General features: G+C 47.1%; 1 protein-coding gene across 1 annotated transcript in view; it reads left to right on the top strand.

Moving 5' to 3' along the window:
- LPGAT1 (lysophosphatidylglycerol acyltransferase 1) overlaps nt 1-17,183 on the top strand; it is a 552,601-nt gene that overhangs the window by 386,960 nt on the left and 148,458 nt on the right. The window contains exon 6 of the mRNA XM_086927846.1: nt 11,156-11,282. Within this exon, the coding sequence (XP_086783972.1) occupies nt 11,156-11,282 (127 nt within the window). The remainder of the gene's footprint in view (nt 1-11,155; nt 11,283-17,183) is intronic.

Below are 17,183 nucleotides of genomic sequence, written 5' to 3'. Positions count from 1 at the left end.
CCATTTACTGAGATATTAGCCCGGTTTTAAGGTCTTTTCTGAATCTGTACTGTAGCAGGTAAGGGAATGGCACATGTCCAATTCACCAGCTTGGCTCTTTTTACACTAAAAGAATGCCTGCCTCACCCCCAATGGGTATGTTTGAATTGGGTAACCTCAAACAACAGTTTATAAGTGAATCTCAAGGCACGAGAGGGCATATATTTTTTAATTTCTGAAATAAAAAGATAGAGGCCAGGGGAGTGTGAATGTTATGCTTGCATAATGTAGGCAGTCTTATATAGGATCGGAGCCACATAGCATCTGAGGTTTCTCCTTTGACTGTATGTCTAGAGTTTTGATTGTAAACATATCGGTCCTGTCCAAAAGATTATAGTGAGCTCAGTGGTTGAAGGATATATGTGAGGTGCCTTTGAAAAAGAGGAGTGTGCAATAGTTTTCTGAAGAAGAACAATGCCTCTGTCGAGATTACCCTTAACTGAGGGAAATCTGAAAATGATATCCATGTACAGAGTACGACTTCTGACCAGTGTACTGTTTCGGTCAGCATTGGGGGAGTATGTGCAATTGTTATTTGAAACTGATGCTTCTTCCGATAACACACTGGCTACTGTAGGAGTCAAATAAAGCAGGAAAATATGCATTTTGCTAGAAAATAAGATTCGTGGATCACTATGCAGAGTCTTAGAGAAGATTGACGAGACTGGAAGCTGCATGTGCCCAGTCTAGGCTGAATCGCCAGCTGCACAACATTCAAACCCAACAAAGTTGTTTCAAAGGGCACTGATGGGTAAATTAAGTTTCTCAGCCACGCTCATTTCCTGTCTGGTTGACCTTTCTGAGGATACTGGTCGCACCCCAGTGGGCCAGGCAGACATGGTACTCACAGATTATGGAAATGACACAGAGTGCACAACACAATTTTGAGAGAAGGAAAGACCTACTCTCCATGCAAAACGGAGAGGTGTTGCACCCAGAGCCAGAAAGTCTCAGCCTAGCTGCCTGGCTACTGAAGACATAGAGTTCGCACACCTAAAGCTACCTGAGAGCAACCTGAGGGTACTTCGAGAAGACCAAGCACACATAAGTGCTACGTGGCCGAATGGAAGAGGTTCACATTATGGTGCAGAAAGGAGGGACTGCACAACAAAATGACAAGAGACTCTACAGTACTTAAGTATCTCACGCACCTGCTCGAGAACAACCTGAGCTCATCATCGCTAAGGGTACACCTAGCAGCCATTGTCGCCTACACTAGAGGAGAAACAGGCAAAAGCTTCTTTACTTCTATGATTGTAAAAAGATTTTTAGAAGGTGCAAAGAGGATCGCACCACTTAAAAGGTTACCAGCACCTGCATGGAACCTCAATATAGTGCTGACAGAACTCATGAAGGCACCGTTTGAACCAATGCATAAAGCCTCACTACCGATGCTAACGTTAAAAACAGCATTCCTAGTGGCAATTACCTCGCTGCGCAGAGTAAGCGACCTGCAGGCGTTAACGCTACAGGAACCCTACATACAAATTCACAACGATAGGGTGGTGATGAGAACGGACCCACACTTTATGCCCAAGGTGGTGTCCAAGTTCCACATCAACCAGACAATTCAAATACCAAGTTTCTTCCAGAAACCAACAACAAAAGCTGAAAGGGCACTGCACACTCTGGACGCGAGACGGGCAGTCATGCATTACATAGAGAGAACTAAAGATCACAGGAAAACAAAACCGTTTTTTGTATCTTTTGCTGAAAGTTTCATGGGCAAAGCTGTTACTAAAGGGACAATTGCACGATGGATCGCGCAAACTATACAATTCTGCCACAAACAAGCTGAACAAGAACTAACAGAGGGGCCACAGGCCCATTCAACAAGGAAAAAGGGAGCTACAGTAGCCTTCCTGGCAAACACTCCCATTCAGGACATATGCCTGGCGGCAACATGGGCTTCTGTGCACACGTTTACAAAACGCTACTGTGCGGACATACAAATGAACAAAGAAGCACAAGTGGGACAGAAGGTGCTTCAGCACATATTCAAGAACTCAAGCTCATCTTCCACCCAGCGGCCACAATAACAACAAACCGCTACAAAGTCTATGCACAGCATAGTGAATCCAGAAAGATTCACACTGCAAAACGAATAGTTTCTTACCTGTCAGTGTAGTTTTGCAGCTTGAAGATCTTTCTGGATTCACTTGCGAACCCACCCACCTCCGCCAGAAAGATGAGGCTGGAGAAAAGAGGTGGTAAATAAAAAAAAAAAAAAGGACTTTAATGGAACTTCAAGGAAAAGAGAGCGGTAAAAGAAAAGATCGAAACATTGCCATACAATTCGGAAACAGAACACAAACGGAAAAAGAAAAAAGAATCCGAAGATGGCGCCCAAGGGTGGGAGCTTCCGCAGGAAGCATGCCGACGTCACAGGAAGGACACTAAAAGGTGGGACGTCGATGCCCTCCTGGGCTACAAAAAAAAAGACTACGATTGAATTTTTCAACCACTAGACCGCAGAATAATGCACAGCATAGTGAATCCAGAAAGATCTTCGAGCTGCAAAACTACACCGACAGGTAAGAAACTATTCGTTATGTTGCACACTGTGCACTTTACTGTTTGCCCGTTCAGTTGAGCCTTTAGCCCTGATGCACAGGCCAGAGGATTGTAGAAACAGAGAATATGGTAATCTTTAGTAGTGAGTGATTTTATTATATTTTTGAGGACATTTTACTGTGCTTAACCTATCCCAAGACATCAGCGCCTGGGGCATATTTCAGTTATATGCGGGGCTAGCGATCTCATAAAAACTCGGGAGAGGTCTAAAATGGTACCCCAAATGCTACTCAGCTTGACCATTATTGATGGAACCAGTTTTCAATGCTACCCCCCCCCCCCCCCGCCCCCCAGTGAAAGTAAACGTTTGGTATTGCCATTGGTAATGACAGAGATGAAGTACTTCTGTTGAACGTGCTCTCTTTACTGAATGCATTCTTGGTGGATGCGGACAGGGTGGTTTATTCCACCATATTGTGGGCAGCTATTAAATGTGTTTTTTGTCCTCTTACTCTTTTAGCTTCTGTAATTTCCTCGTGTCTGGCTCTGCCTTTTTATACAGTTGCAAATCTCTGTCCCAACTATTGCGGATTGAAGGGTGTGCCCTCTAGAGATCCTACTGTAAACTCTCATGACCTTGGTAGTAGTTGGGATCAAGTTTCAGATCTGTCACTTTTTAGCAGCATAATTTCAAGAGGTGCTTTAGTTTCATAGCTCCTGCACCCTACCATATCTAGTGATGGAACATTTCTAGCGTGGCATTTCATATCCACCTGGACCTCTTCGGACCTGGGGTTTCCTGTCCTTTTAGTCCTTCCTTCCGAAATGGATAAAATCACCTGTGGCATGAGTGAGGGTGCAGGGTATGAGCCCAAGGGATTGGGACCCTAACTATTTATTTAGGCTTCCCCATCAATATCACCTTGGGATAGGAATGAATGAAAGGGAGTATTTAAGTACATTGACCTAAGATAACCCAAACCCCCCAAAGGATCTACTTTAATGTAAAATCTAAGATGATAAAGAACAGATTTTTGCGCTCATTGTCAGCAAATTCCACTAGGAATTGGGATTCAGCTATTCCAGATGCAAGTCTCCCGAGGCTTTTTTTATTCTACAGTGTGAAACCTGTCACCGACTGTATCTGCTGTGGGAAATTTCATGGCCCTCCTCTGCGGGTAACATAACACAATAAACTCCGAGAGGATCACCCAACGAGGTTCTGTTCGCCTTCTTCCATGGGGCCTGCTAATCAACAATCAGAAGAAAAGATGTCCACCAATAATGTGGCTTTCTGTGGTGCAGGCAGGGTTAGGACATGCATACTTTCACAGGGCCTTTGCCACATCAGTCTTAGGAGTGTTGGTATTGCCACTGTCCAGATTGCTGCTTTGGATCTCAGAGATTTGATGAGGGTGGTGGGGTCAGCCAGGAATCTTTGCAGTTACTTTTATCCGGCTAGCAGAATGGTCTCTTAAGCTATTGTGAAATTGTACTGGAGAAAATGGCTTTCGTTTCCATTGTATGACACAGCAGGATCTGTTAAAGCCACTCCCTTGGAACTTTGCTGTTGTCACCTTTTTTATGTCTTGTCTGTGACATCACATGCACTGCATGTGCTTACTTGCGAGAGATGTTGTATACAACATGGGGCTTGCAGCACACATATTGCTTAACATTCCTTGGCTTCACTGTCACTCTTATGTGCTGCCTTCTAATTGGTCAGCATTGCCGAAGCCAATAGGTCTTGCCTTTGAGACTGTTTGCTATGTCATTGCCTTATGTTTCTGCTTTACAGCATTGACGACTTTGGTAATGATTTGCAGTCATGATGTATAGCAGTTTGGCTGCTGTGCAGCATGGCTAAAAATAACAAAACAAAGCACTGACACATCAGCACTAATGCATTTTTTTTTTTTTTAAAGAACTTGAAACAAAAGTCCATTAGCCCTGGTTGCATCATAGCACTTATAAAAATTAGTTTTAGCCAAACTGCAAAGCATCTGCGCTGCCGTACAGTATGGCTACAAAACGTTGCCAAAGCCAATAGCTCTCATAGGCGAGACCTATTGGCTTCGCCAAGGCTGGTCATTCACTTGTCACGCATGCACAAAGCTATTTGGACAAAAACCCCTTCAAGCCAAATTTAAAGGAACACAGACTACTTCCTTCAAAGATATTTGTAGCTTTAAAAGTATATTTAACATGTAAATTGGGCAGGAATGTTAGAAAGGCTCTTCCAAGTGAAATGTTTTCCACCTCTGGAAGCCCTTTTTAGGTCGAGGACCGTAGGCTGCGCTTGCGCAATTCGGTCCAAAGATTTAATGATTTTTAGTTAGGGGGCTTGAACCCGCCCCTCTTCTCCATTGGCTGGCCTCGTAAATGCTGGCCAGCCATTGGAGGAGAGGGAGGGGCGTCACTCCCTTTAAGCCCCGGCTTTTTCGGATTGGGGGGCGTGCTTTTTGTGTTCTTTCTCGCCGTGACGTCATCCGTCACTCAACAAAAAACACGCCCCCCCCCCCAGTCTGAAAACCTCCCTTCTTTACGGCGCCGGCCCCGGCATACAGTGGTCTTTGTGAATCGTCGGATCGTCGCGTGCTTCTGTTTTCTTGTATTTTCTTATGCAGGTCGTCGAGTCTACGCCAGTTAAAGGATTAAGGACCGTGACCGCACATAGAGCGGATGTCATGCGAAGAGGGATCTTGGTCTGTGAGAGAACACCACATCTATAGTTCCCGTGCAGCGTGCGTTAAGAAGTCAGTCTGGCTCACACTTCTTTGCCTGAAGTCCGGGGTTTCTTTTACCAGGTCAGTGTAGCATCTCTCCTCGTGCACACGCAGAGTTAGGATACTTATGTTGGCCTTATGGAGAAGTGGCCGGAGTTTCAGTGCTCTAGCCGCTGGGCTTTGTGATAAAGTGTTGGTAGTGACCAGGAACCTTCACCACTCTTTGTTGCACCAGCCTTTTTTGTGGAAGTAATCAGGAGCCGTTTGTTGCGGGAGTGCTAAGAAACGGCATTCATCACTCTTTGCAATACGCGTGACCAGGAACCTTGATCCTCTGCTGAGATGTACACATGCAGGTTACTTCAGGCTGCTGCACTGCACAACATAGGTAATAGCTACGGATTTGTGTGCGTGGCGCCAGCCCTGGGCGAGCCTCGTGTCGGCTCAGCATCAGGTGACCCAAGACAGGAATGTGTTCTTGGATAGGGGGGCTCCAATGTTGGGGTGAGGGGCTTTCTCCGGGGAAGCAGACACTTAGGGGAGATGCGACCTTTGTTCACGGACGTCCTATAAGTAGGGCTCGTGGTTCTGAGGCATAGTAGTTGGCTCCGTCTGCAGAGGGAGCAATGGTGGACTCTGCCTTGGTGTTTTTTCGGTTGCGCCGGAGAGAACTGAACAGCGCGTCCCTTTCAAGCGGCTTCAGAGGGTAGAGCCAGCAGCAGAGAGTTGTGTGGCTGGGGACGGGCTGGGACCCCCTTGTGGCATGGTTGGTGCGCGGGGCGCTCTCCAGTTGAACAAAGCATTTGGTATTGGCGAACTCTGTTCTTTTCGGTCCTACAGATAGGGTTCACGGTTCGGCATCTTCAGAGAGAGCATTGGTATAATTAGCCTCGGTGTTTCAGATGCGGGATTTTCTGGAAATTCTCGGGTTATACGGTGCGTGGGACACAGGGATCGCTTCGGGGGGGTATTCGAAACAGGTCTTGTTGTACTGCTCCTTCTTGGACAGAGGGGCATCGTTCCCACTCGGGATGAGATTTCATGGAGGAGCGATTTCTTTACGGGTATGCGTGTTCGTTGACGGTCTGAAATGTTCTCGGGATACATGGAGCATCTGGGCGCAGACCCTTGGACAGCGGGTGCTGACCGGATGGTATGGCTCGCCGGCTTGAAGCGGTGCTCATGGAGTTGTTTGGCATAAAAACTGGAGAGCTGTTTTATCCGACATAATATCGGTTCAGGTTGTGTGCCCCGCTCGAGGATCGGGTATTAGGGCCGCATCTCGAACTGGCGGAGCTGCACAGCGCACCCGATGGTTACTGAGGTGTGGTATGAGCCTCCTGACTCGTTGCTCCAACCCCTGGGCACACAGGGGTCTCAGACTAGGGGGGGAGAAACCATCGCCCTCTTTGCATAATCAAATGCCCTTGATTATAGACAGTCATTGCATGCTGGAAGCTTAAATTGGCGCGCTTTTTCTCTGGGTGGGTGTCTGTTGTGGTGGGCGAAGACACAAGCGTGTTAGAGGGCACAACGCTCAGGCCATATAGAGATTGTTGCATGGGGAGGCATTTCTCGGACATTAAATAGGCGAATTATACACGATTATTAGGGGAGATTTTTGTGCCAAAGTTGAACCTGTACCTGATTATTTCTTGCATACCTGGCCCTGCGCAGGCAGACACCCATAATTGGTGACTCATGCCCAGCCGCACAGTTAGGGGTATAATGCGGTCGGGATGGGAGAACAGCCTTGGGTGGCGCTCCGTTGTGACAGGCAACTTCGCCTTAGAACACTCTTGATGGATGGAAGAACGGCATGTACATGTGGGGCGGAAGCGTTAGCTTTCAGTGATGTTACTGCCCGACTCACTAAATGACGGCAGGGCGTAAATTCCCCTGTAACACAACTAAAGCTTGTGAGTAATGCTCTGAGGCTCCCATTAGTAATCAGAGATGGGATTGCATCCTGGGCATTAGTTCTTGGGGAGATAGCGCCGCCAGCTTCATGGGGGCATCTATCATGCGAGTGGGGGAATAGGGCAGTAGGGGCGCATAATGTGTAGCCGGAGATGCAAGTAGTAAGTGCTTCATGAACTTAGTGTGGGGTAGAAGCGAGAAGGCATGGTGGATTAGTGTCTATGTGGTAACACAGCCTGGGAGTGATGAAGGAGGATGATGTCCTAGATATACGCTTCATGGGGGCTTATAATACACGCATTGAAGGGGTTGGTCCTGAAATCATGCCTCTCGATTACACTGAGAAATGACACTGGTATTGGGGACATATTTTGTACCTGCTTAGAGGGGGCACAGCCGGAATGAGCGCATGATGGGAGCTAGGGGGTCATTTCTGATAGACAATATGTTGTTGGTGGAGCGCTGAGGGTAGCAGAGATAGCTTCTGCTGTAAGGCTCTCCGCCCGGTTACATCCCTGGGGCCCCTGCTCCTCTGCTGCATTGCTCCCTCCAGGGAAGAGCATTCATGGGCTAGGGGTGGCGTTGGGTACCGTACGCTGGTATGTTCGCAGGACTGGAATAAATCTGTCTTTTCCGTCATAAGTCAGTCGCTTGTTTCACAGAGTCCACCCTGTCTCATTATCGGCAGGGTACAGCCAGAGAACATACTTGCTTAAAATAGGCCATCTAGAATAGTCAGGGGAGGAAAGTGTCCTGCAACGCCACCCATATAGGCATCTTGTAACTCTCTGGTGAGTAGCCACACCTCTTCTGCGGCTGTTAGTGTTGCACTTAACTCAGCTTACTTCAGGTGCAGCCCTTGCTGGGATTGAGGGTTTGACTTAATTTCTAGTGACTGGGTGGAAAATGTTCCCTTTAGCATAACACTGCACGGGATAGACTCGCATGTGGCCCTCATGTGACCTGTGATTCGTTCGGTTTTGAGTCTCTAGATCAGCCAATAAGGCATATTTGCAGATGCAACATCTCAATCAGCTTCCTTCGGAGGAGGGATGTTAGTGATTCATGACTCTAGCATAAGATTGAATTCCTGTGTTAAAAGGGACGCTAAAGCGGCCCAAGGGGTTAGTAATGCTGCCCCTTAAGGTGACCATGCATAACAAAGTTATTGGGTTCATCTGTGTGTGTGTGTGGCTCTGTGTGTGTGTGGCTCTGTGTGTGTGTGGCTCTGTGTGTGTGTGGCTCTGTGTGTGTGTGTGGCTCTGTGTGTGTGTGTGTGTGTGTGTGTGTGTGTGTCTCTGTGTGTGTGTGTGTGTGTCTGTGTGTGTGTGTGTCTCTGTGTGTGTGTGTGGCTCTGTGTGTGTGTGTGTGTGTGTGTGTGTGTGTGTCTCTGTGTGTGTGTGTGTGTGTCTGTGTGTGTGTGTGTCTCTGTGTGTGTGTGTGGCTCTGTGTGTGTGTGTGTGTGTGTGTGTGTGTGTGTGTGTGTGGCTCTGTGTGTGTGTGTGGCTCTGTGTGGCTCTGTGGTTGTGTGTGTGGCTCTGTGGTTGTGTGTGTGGCTCTGTGTGGGTGTAAATGCAATAGGTCATGCATTTGTGAGCGATTAAGCTATTGGCATTGTAAATGACAATGCCTTTTATTTAACGATTAAGCTATTGGCAATGTTAATGACAATGCCATTTATTTATGATTTAAAAAAAAAATGTCATGAGCAATGCCAATAGCTCTACCTTTAATATTGCCGAGACCATTGCATTGTAAATGCTTGTTGTGCTACCGCCTGGGGTGAGAAGATGCAGCCCACTGAAAAACTTTGTTTGAGGACCGTGCGTCTCCATTTTAGAATGGGGATTTCCTGTGAAGGGACGGTATGTACCAGATCACGGCTTCAGCACAGTGGAAATGGGGCAGTGAGGAAGAGAAAGTGACGAGCGGCAAAACGAATAATCCATCTAGGGCAGGGGTAGACTGCTGGACTGGCTCATGATTTGATGATTCAAGGGAGTCCGAGCAGCATCGCTCTGGCAACCATGTGCCCATGACACATGAGCTGCTTACGGTGTCTTTTGAGGGAGCAGCAATTATTTATGTGGTATATGAGGGGAAGCAGTTGTAGCACACAAGGTGCCCTGCACTGTTTAACAAACACGCTTTTACCTTAAGAGATAATAATGAGGAGTCTGACCCGCTACAGTGAAGCAGCCCAAGCAGGGGACCAGCTCTAAACCCTGTAGGGCAGTCCAGTCCATCTGAGGCCGCATTATGCAAAGGCGCTCTTCCCCCGTTGGCACTGCCACGCATTAGTAAATGGCGAAGTAGTGGCTTGATGCAGCCTTTGTCTTTTATAGTGCAGATTTTGAACGGGGGCAGTGCTCCTCGATGCAGGCAACCACACCGGCCTGCAATGGGTTGTTTGAGGGTCCATGGGACCCTCTTTCCCGCCTTTCAGAGAGCACCCTTGGAAGGGGGTGGAAGGCGTTCCACACATCAGTGCACCTCCTGGTGGTCTCTTTGCTTCTGTGCCCGCATCCATAATACAGTGCCGGCACAAAGGTAAAGTGTTCACCCTTATGCTATATGTGCACTGGTGCTATCATTATTACAGAAGGACTGCGCCACCTTTTGTCCCAGGGGCGCAGAAAACGGGTGCACAGGTCCTTTGAAATGAAATGAAATGAAAATGAGATTTGTAGAGCGCTGCAGCTGCCCTGAGGCGTCCAGGCGCTGGAAACAGAAAAAGCCCTCATAAGGTTACTATTCATTAAACATTAAACAGGAGAGTTTTTAGCTGTTTGCGGAAGCTGGTTAGGTTGGAATTGTTTCTCAACTGCAGAGGGAGGGTGTTCCAGAGTTTGGAGACATTGTACGAGAATGAGCGTCCTCCTGCTCTGGCTCTACAGATTCTGGGAATTTTGGCTAGGAATGCCGCTGAGGAACGAAGAGTCTTGTTGGGTCTGTAAGGAGAAATCAGGGAGCGGTTGATATCTGGACCCATTTTCAAGAATGTCTGGTGGACAATGCAGAGCGCTTTAAATTTTACTCTGTCCCTGACAGGCAGCCAATGTAAGGTTTTTAGGCCAGTTTTTATTGAGGACCTCCGAGGGATTCCCAGCAGCGCCCGGGCAGCGCAGTTCTGGGTGCGTTGAAGCTTTTGTAGGGTGTAGTCTGGTGCTCCAAGGTAGAGGGCGTTGTTAAAATCCAGACGAGATTGGATGAGGCCCTGTATAATTATTTGTTTGGCCTCGAATCGGAGAAGGGGAAGGACTTTTTTAATCACCCTATGGAGGCCAAAACAGGTGGCTGATACCTTAGTAGCCTGTGTATTAAGGCTCAGAGATTTGTCGAGCCAGACTCCTAGGCTTTTGATGTTATCTCTGGGGGGTGGGGCCATACCCATGCTTGATGGCCAGATCAGCTCTATGGTGGCGGGGGAGGCCGGGCCCAGGAGCATGAGCTCAGTTTTGTCATCATTGAGCTTCAATCATGAGCTCATCATCCAGCTCTTTACGTCCTCCAGGCAGGCCGCTAGGTCTGGTGGAGACTGGAGGCCGCTCTTCTGTGCAAGGGAAACCACCAGCTGGGTGTCGTCCGCATAGGAGATGATATTGACACCATGCGGACGAACAATTCCATTGTTCCCCCAAAGCATATTATGTATGTAATACGGTCCCTAGTGGTCACTTGATTGGTCAGTTTGCTCTTCATCTAACAACTGTACCTTGCTGTACAGCAGCCCGCCAATATTTAGCACACAGGCAGCAGGTAAAACGATTTTGAAAGATCTCTGCCGAGACATAAAGTCAGTCTCTGGAATAGATAAATATTTGAATGCAAATTTTCATTTACATTTTTGCTTATATGTTTAGTAGTGGGCTACTGCACAGTAAGTCCTGAATAATAAGAAATAGTTCTTACTCCTCATGTGCACATCTTTATTTTTTTATTTCATTTTTATCTAGAGTGCTCTTCGAAAGGCCTACAGTGGGTAATAGACACCACAATTGGTTACCCCAACGCTGACCCAATGGACATCCAAACGTGGATTCTTGGCTACAGGCAACCAATGGTGACACATGTATATTACAGGTAGGACACCATCTTTGACTACGTCACCAATATGGAGCATCTCGCATGGTATTATATCATTATGTCCGACTTCAACCCTCTGTGTTTCCATCAGCTGTTGCTCCTCTTCTTCAGTTGGATATTACATTAATTACTGGGAAAATAGAATATTCAGAAAATACAATTATATTTGTTGTTGCAAAGCGTTTTGCACTGTGACATGGTAACTGAATTTTTGTTTGCTGGTTGCAAAATCTCACACTTTATATAGTGCTTTTTTAAGGGTTGTATGTCGGAAAGGGGTGCATAAATATTGTTTCGTAAATATAGTTTCCAAAAATATAATGCTGTTAGGTGTACATAATATTTTATTGAGATCTAAAAAGTTGATACTTTTGCAAATAATATTCAGGACATAATATTTGTGTCAGATGATATTCTGAAAACTATATTTTCGTGTCATACCATTTTAGATGCTCTTGATCAATTTATGAAAAGGTAGGGACGCTCAACAATTTTATATTATATAGTTTGAAACTTTTGCAGTATTTGATAACATTCAGAACACACACTAATATAAATAAACCTCTTCTGAAAAAATTAATCGTGGGTACTTAACTATTTGGACAAGTAGTGTGCATTGCTTCAAAAGATCACAACAATTAAACATAGGTTTAAAGACTCCTGATAAGGGGAAGGTAAATTGCTCTTCTTCAGGGTATTTTTTTCATGCCTTTCAAATAATCCCCCATGTCTTGAACATTGGTTTAAAGGCTGCTGATGAGAAGCAGCCACATTGCTCTTCAGGGTATATTTTTATACTTTTCAATTAATTCCTAGGGGCTTGGATCAAAACATTTCAAACATTGAACACTGCAGTAAAAGGTGCAACACTGTAGAATCTTCTATGTTGTGGAATAGGCTGCAGTTTCTTTACCACGTAAGACGATGTGAGGCTCTCCTATCTATAGCGGCAGTATGTCAGCAACGGGTGGGATCGCAGCTTTTCTTCCACTTGAGAATGAGACTTTACCTTCAAGATAGAGTAATACATTTCTTAAATAAATTTACAGACATGCCGGATTAAAACTGGTACTTTAGACATCTGTTTCTTCTTTTCCTTCAGTGACTAAGAACCTCTAGACTTAGTCTGCCACTCTGTTAGAAACGTTTCCCACACTGGTTCAGTTTGTTTTTGTCTGTTAGGAGTGCATGGGTTATCGACTCTGGCCCTTGTGTTAGTTGTGATACTGGGATTGTCTCTAGGACCAGCATTGTAAGCACTGGAACAAACATTTGAATGCTAGGGATCTTGTTGCCTGTTAGCCTTTCTGACTCTCAGTCAAGTATTCATGTAGTCTGGGTTGTGCTTCCCTTGTAGAGTACAATCTAGTATAGTGTATGCTAGTATAGCCAGCTCCAAAAGTGCTGTTACAATAGGGTCTGGTTTGCCTTGGATGCTTATGTCCAGGGCACAAGTCCTAAAAAAAGAAGTGGGAGGACTAACCTAGTTAATCAGTAAGCAAGTGGCATCACAGCGCGTGACATCACAAAGTGGCATCACAAGAAGTGACATCAGATCTTAATCCCTCACGTACATATTTAGCAGGTATATCATGAGTACATTGGAGCACATTTCGAGTATACTTGTAAACTCTCCTGAATTAGGCAGAAGATTCACACTTTTGTACGCTACACATAAAACAATGTTGCCTTTTGTCAGCGTAAAGCTTCCTCTACTATAGTGCTTTCAAAGAACAAATGGTGGTATTTAAATTATTACGCCTCCTCAGGGGTAGTAAGCACTATATAAATGCTATTTATTTTGTGCAAATATTGGAAAAGACCAACACATCTGCAGTTCTTACAGTGCATGCATATCTCCTAAACAGAGCCTGTACAAAGTGAAAAGCTGCCTCTTTTAAGTATGTGTGAAGCCCTAACAAGGTGTGAGCCTTTGTTTTTCCTCTGCTGCATTTGCTTCTGGGTGTGTGGCCCCTGACTGCTGCCAGCCAGGAGACTCGAACAAAAGGACTCTGCGTTTGTTAAGAGCCAGCAGGAGTTAGAAATAAGAGGGGCCTTTCTCCGCCTGCACGTTTTGCAGATGGAAAGCAGATAACAATGGGCAGGCGCTGCTGAAAGTGTCCCGGTTTTTGGAAATTACACCGGGACGAATTCAGCATCAGTGGGGCCCAATTTCTTGGCAGGGTGGACGGCGTCTCCCCTGTGACATAAGTGGATGGAGCCGTGTACCTCCGACTCGTGCCCTGCTAATGTCCACTTTTAGGATAATATGTACTGTTTGGACTCCCTAGACAGAGGAAAGGCAAGAAAAATTTTGTTTACTGGCCTTTCTTTCCATAGTTCCTCTTAACCAACGAAGTCGGCTGCCAGAGGCTACATACCCTTGACTGTACAGTGTAATTGGGTTCCCTATCTTTAATCTCCCACAAATGCACAATGAAGTGCAGTGTTCACTTTGCATTAAGTGCAGAGGCAGGTATGTAACACACACAGTAAAAAAAAACATAATTCCTCTTCCATTGACGCAAGCATTGCACTTCAGCCATCAGCTGGAGTGGATGATCGCCCATTTGCCTTTCGGCTCAGTTTTAGAGCCCCTCGGTGTCAAGTACAGGTTGCAGTATAATCAGTTGTCAAGTGACTGTCTTACCATACTCATGGAATTAATAGGGGTATTCTGTGTACAAACCAATCTATCAAATTGTAGATCATGCTTATACTGCAGGGAAAAAAAGAAATGCATGTGTTAGTAATAGGTAACCTCATTGTACCAGTTATGAGTGTTTACTTGTTAAATGTCCCCGCCTCTGTCCTTTCCATAAACCCGTTTTGAAGAGTCCTCGCTAGAACCTTAACGTTAGAGGCATGTGGGCTGCTGATTTCATATCTGTGCATAGATCGCCGCCTAGTGTTGGGTCCGGATGATTGCACATTGTTGTCCTGGAAGAGTATTCGAAGTATCACGAGATAGGTGTTTCTTCACCTGGACTACAGTGCACATGGGCATCCTCTCCATCCACAGATTGTTTTTTTTCCGCCATTGGGTTCGGATGTACTTTCTCGACTCTTGTTCGGAAACTTTGTATTGACTCTTTCCTACGGCCAAAAGGCCTTCGAAGCGTCAGTATTGTCTCGTTCGGTGCCGGTCTCTTTTCCAGTTCTTCAAACCGGACGTCGGAGGCTGCTTCTCGCTTTCGACGACAAAGGCCCAGACTACGACTACGATGGATCGGAGCCCGTTTAAACAATGCCCCGTCTGTAATTCCAAATACCCCCACATTGATGTGCACCCAGTGTGCAATAAATGTTTGTCCCCCGAGCACGACAAGGCCAGCTGTATGGCCTGCTCGAAGTTCCGCTCCAAGAAAACGCTTAAACTTCGATGCGCAACAAGACAGTCAGCGCAAAAGTCGTCGCCCGAGCCGGTCAACATCTTCGAGGCCAGTGACGAAGAAGGCGCCGAAGAAGAAGGAGAAGAAGAAGAGGTTCCTGAAAAGCAGTCGGAACCAGCGTCGGAGCACGACTCCAACTTCGAGGTGGACGAACAGGTTGAAGACTACGTTCACGAAGAAGAAGTCGTCGAGGTAGGGGACGACGAAGGGGCCATCGGAGCCGTCGATGACGACTCCAGTGATGAGCTAGGCCCAACCGCAGTAGAGGGGCCTATAACTGACATTATGCTCCCTACGGCTCAGGTCGAGGCATCGCCGAGCGGCCTTAGCCAAGATCTTCCTTTACATTCTATAGCCCCGCGCCCAAGCCAGGCTAAGAATACATCGAAGGAGCCATCGGTCGATTCTTCAAAATCGAAACCGAAACCAACTGAGCCAAAATCGAAACCGACACTACTTAAAATGGTGGTCGGTTCGACGTCGACGCCAGTCAAGTCAAAGACTATCGACAACCCTTCGGCGTCGAAAGGGGCCGTCGCCTCGAAGACTGGAGCGTCGAAAACGAGCTCGACCGTCAAACACGTCACCTCGACGCAGTCGGCGTCTATGTCGGCGCACAAACATGGCGACAACACCAAAGGCCTCCAGACCAAGAAGGCCGTTGAGCCGAAGATTTCGGCGCTCAAGCCACTGTTGGGCAAGCAACTAGAGTCGAAAACCAAAGCCGACCCGAAACAGCAAGTGTCGTCGACGCCTAAGGCCGTGCCTGCTACACACCGGGAGCTCGAGTCGACTCCATCAAGCAAGCGTCCTACTCAGTCACCGAAGCAGCTCGAATCGACCACTACGACAAGCTCCAAACAAGTCGGCCACCCTCCGATCAAGTTCGGTCTTCCGCCAACGGCTGGAGCAAAGCATCTCGAACACTACAGAGGCACCGACCATTCGAAACCATCGTCGGCGCCTTCAAAGCCCACCCCTGAAAGGGTTGTGTTCCACGAGCCCTCGTACGACAACCAGTCGAAACTCTTTATCGACTCGGAATCGGGCAGGCTAACCATCCATAAGCGGAAGATCGCACCTGAACATCCCTTGGAGGGTTACAAAATTCCTCTTAAACGGAAGACTCGGCCACCTCACCAGTTCTCTTTGAACATGTTCAGGACTATCAACAACAAATGGCATATTCTCCAGCACAAAGCGAGGAGGACATCGGTGAAGACTACGGTCAAGCGGCCTTCACATATCACTCTGACACTGATCAGGACGAACCTCAACAGTGGTTTGAGGCTGTAGATCACACTGTAGACCCTGATGATCCACAAGCTGCACCGGACGTTCAGTCCTAAAGCGTCAAAACAACACCAACTGAGGACACGGCGGCGTTTAACGCTTTGATAGAGAGGGCAGCCCTCAACCATGACGTGGAAATGCACGCAGAACCTGTGGATGAAGATTTCTTGTTTGACACTTTCTCCACCTCTGAAAGGTCCACTAAGACTTTGCCTATGCTTAAAGGGGTCCTCAAGCATGCTGCGGACATTTTCAAAGAACCCACAAAAGCAAGGGTTATCAACCCACGGATTGAAAAAAATATAGGCCTGCTCCAGTGGATCCTACCTACATCAAAGGCCAGCTCCCATTGGACTCCCTTGTAGTGGCCAATGCCCGCAAGAGAGCCAACTCGCAAACTAGTGGTGACACTCCTCCTCCGGACAAAGAGTCAAAGATCTTGGAGGCGTCAGGAAAGCGAGTGGCAGCACAGGCTGCTAATATTTGGAGGATTTCAGATACACAGGCCCTGTTGGCTAGATATGACAGGGCTCACTACGATACACTAGAACAGCTGTTGCAACACCTGCCTGATGTTTACAAGGAGGGAGCAGAAATGGTTATACAGGAAGGGAAGTTGGTTTCTAATGCATCCATCAAATGCGCACTGGATGCAGCAGACACGGCAGCTAGGGCCATCAACACTAGTGTAATGCTAAGACGCCACGCATGGCTCTGCATCTCTGGCTTCAAACCCGAGATTCAAACAACTCTGCTCAACCAGCCAGTTAACCCTGACTTCCTTTTTGGTCCCGAGGTAGACACAACACTCGAAAAAATAAAAAAGGACACCGAGACAGCGAAATCCATGGGGGCTCTGCAATCTCAGCAGTTTCGGGGCAGTTCCTTTCGCCGCTCCGGTAATAGGGGAGCCTCTAGAGGACAGGCTTTACAGTGGGCCCAGTACACCAAAGGGAACAGGCAATCCACCTATACAAAGAATACCAGGGGTGGATACCGTGGGAACAGCGCCAAAGGCAGAGGCCGTGGCAATAACAACGCCAGATCCTCCGCTCCCAACAAACAGTGACGCCTTGTCACTGCCCCCCAACCATCTAACACCTGTCGGGGGAAGACTCCAGCAGTTCCTGCCAGTCTGGGAAGGCATTACCACGGACAGGTGGGTGAGACAACTTATCCGATACGGCTATTGTCTAGAGCTAACATCCACCCC

Source organism: Lissotriton vulgaris, chromosome 6 (assembly GCF_964263255.1).
Source record: "Lissotriton vulgaris chromosome 6, aLisVul1.2, whole genome shotgun sequence".
In the NCBI taxonomy this organism is placed as follows: domain Eukaryota; kingdom Metazoa; phylum Chordata; class Amphibia; order Caudata; family Salamandridae; genus Lissotriton; species Lissotriton vulgaris.
Note: the sequence above shows the minus strand (reverse complement) of the source record. Positions and strands in the feature narration are given on the sequence as shown.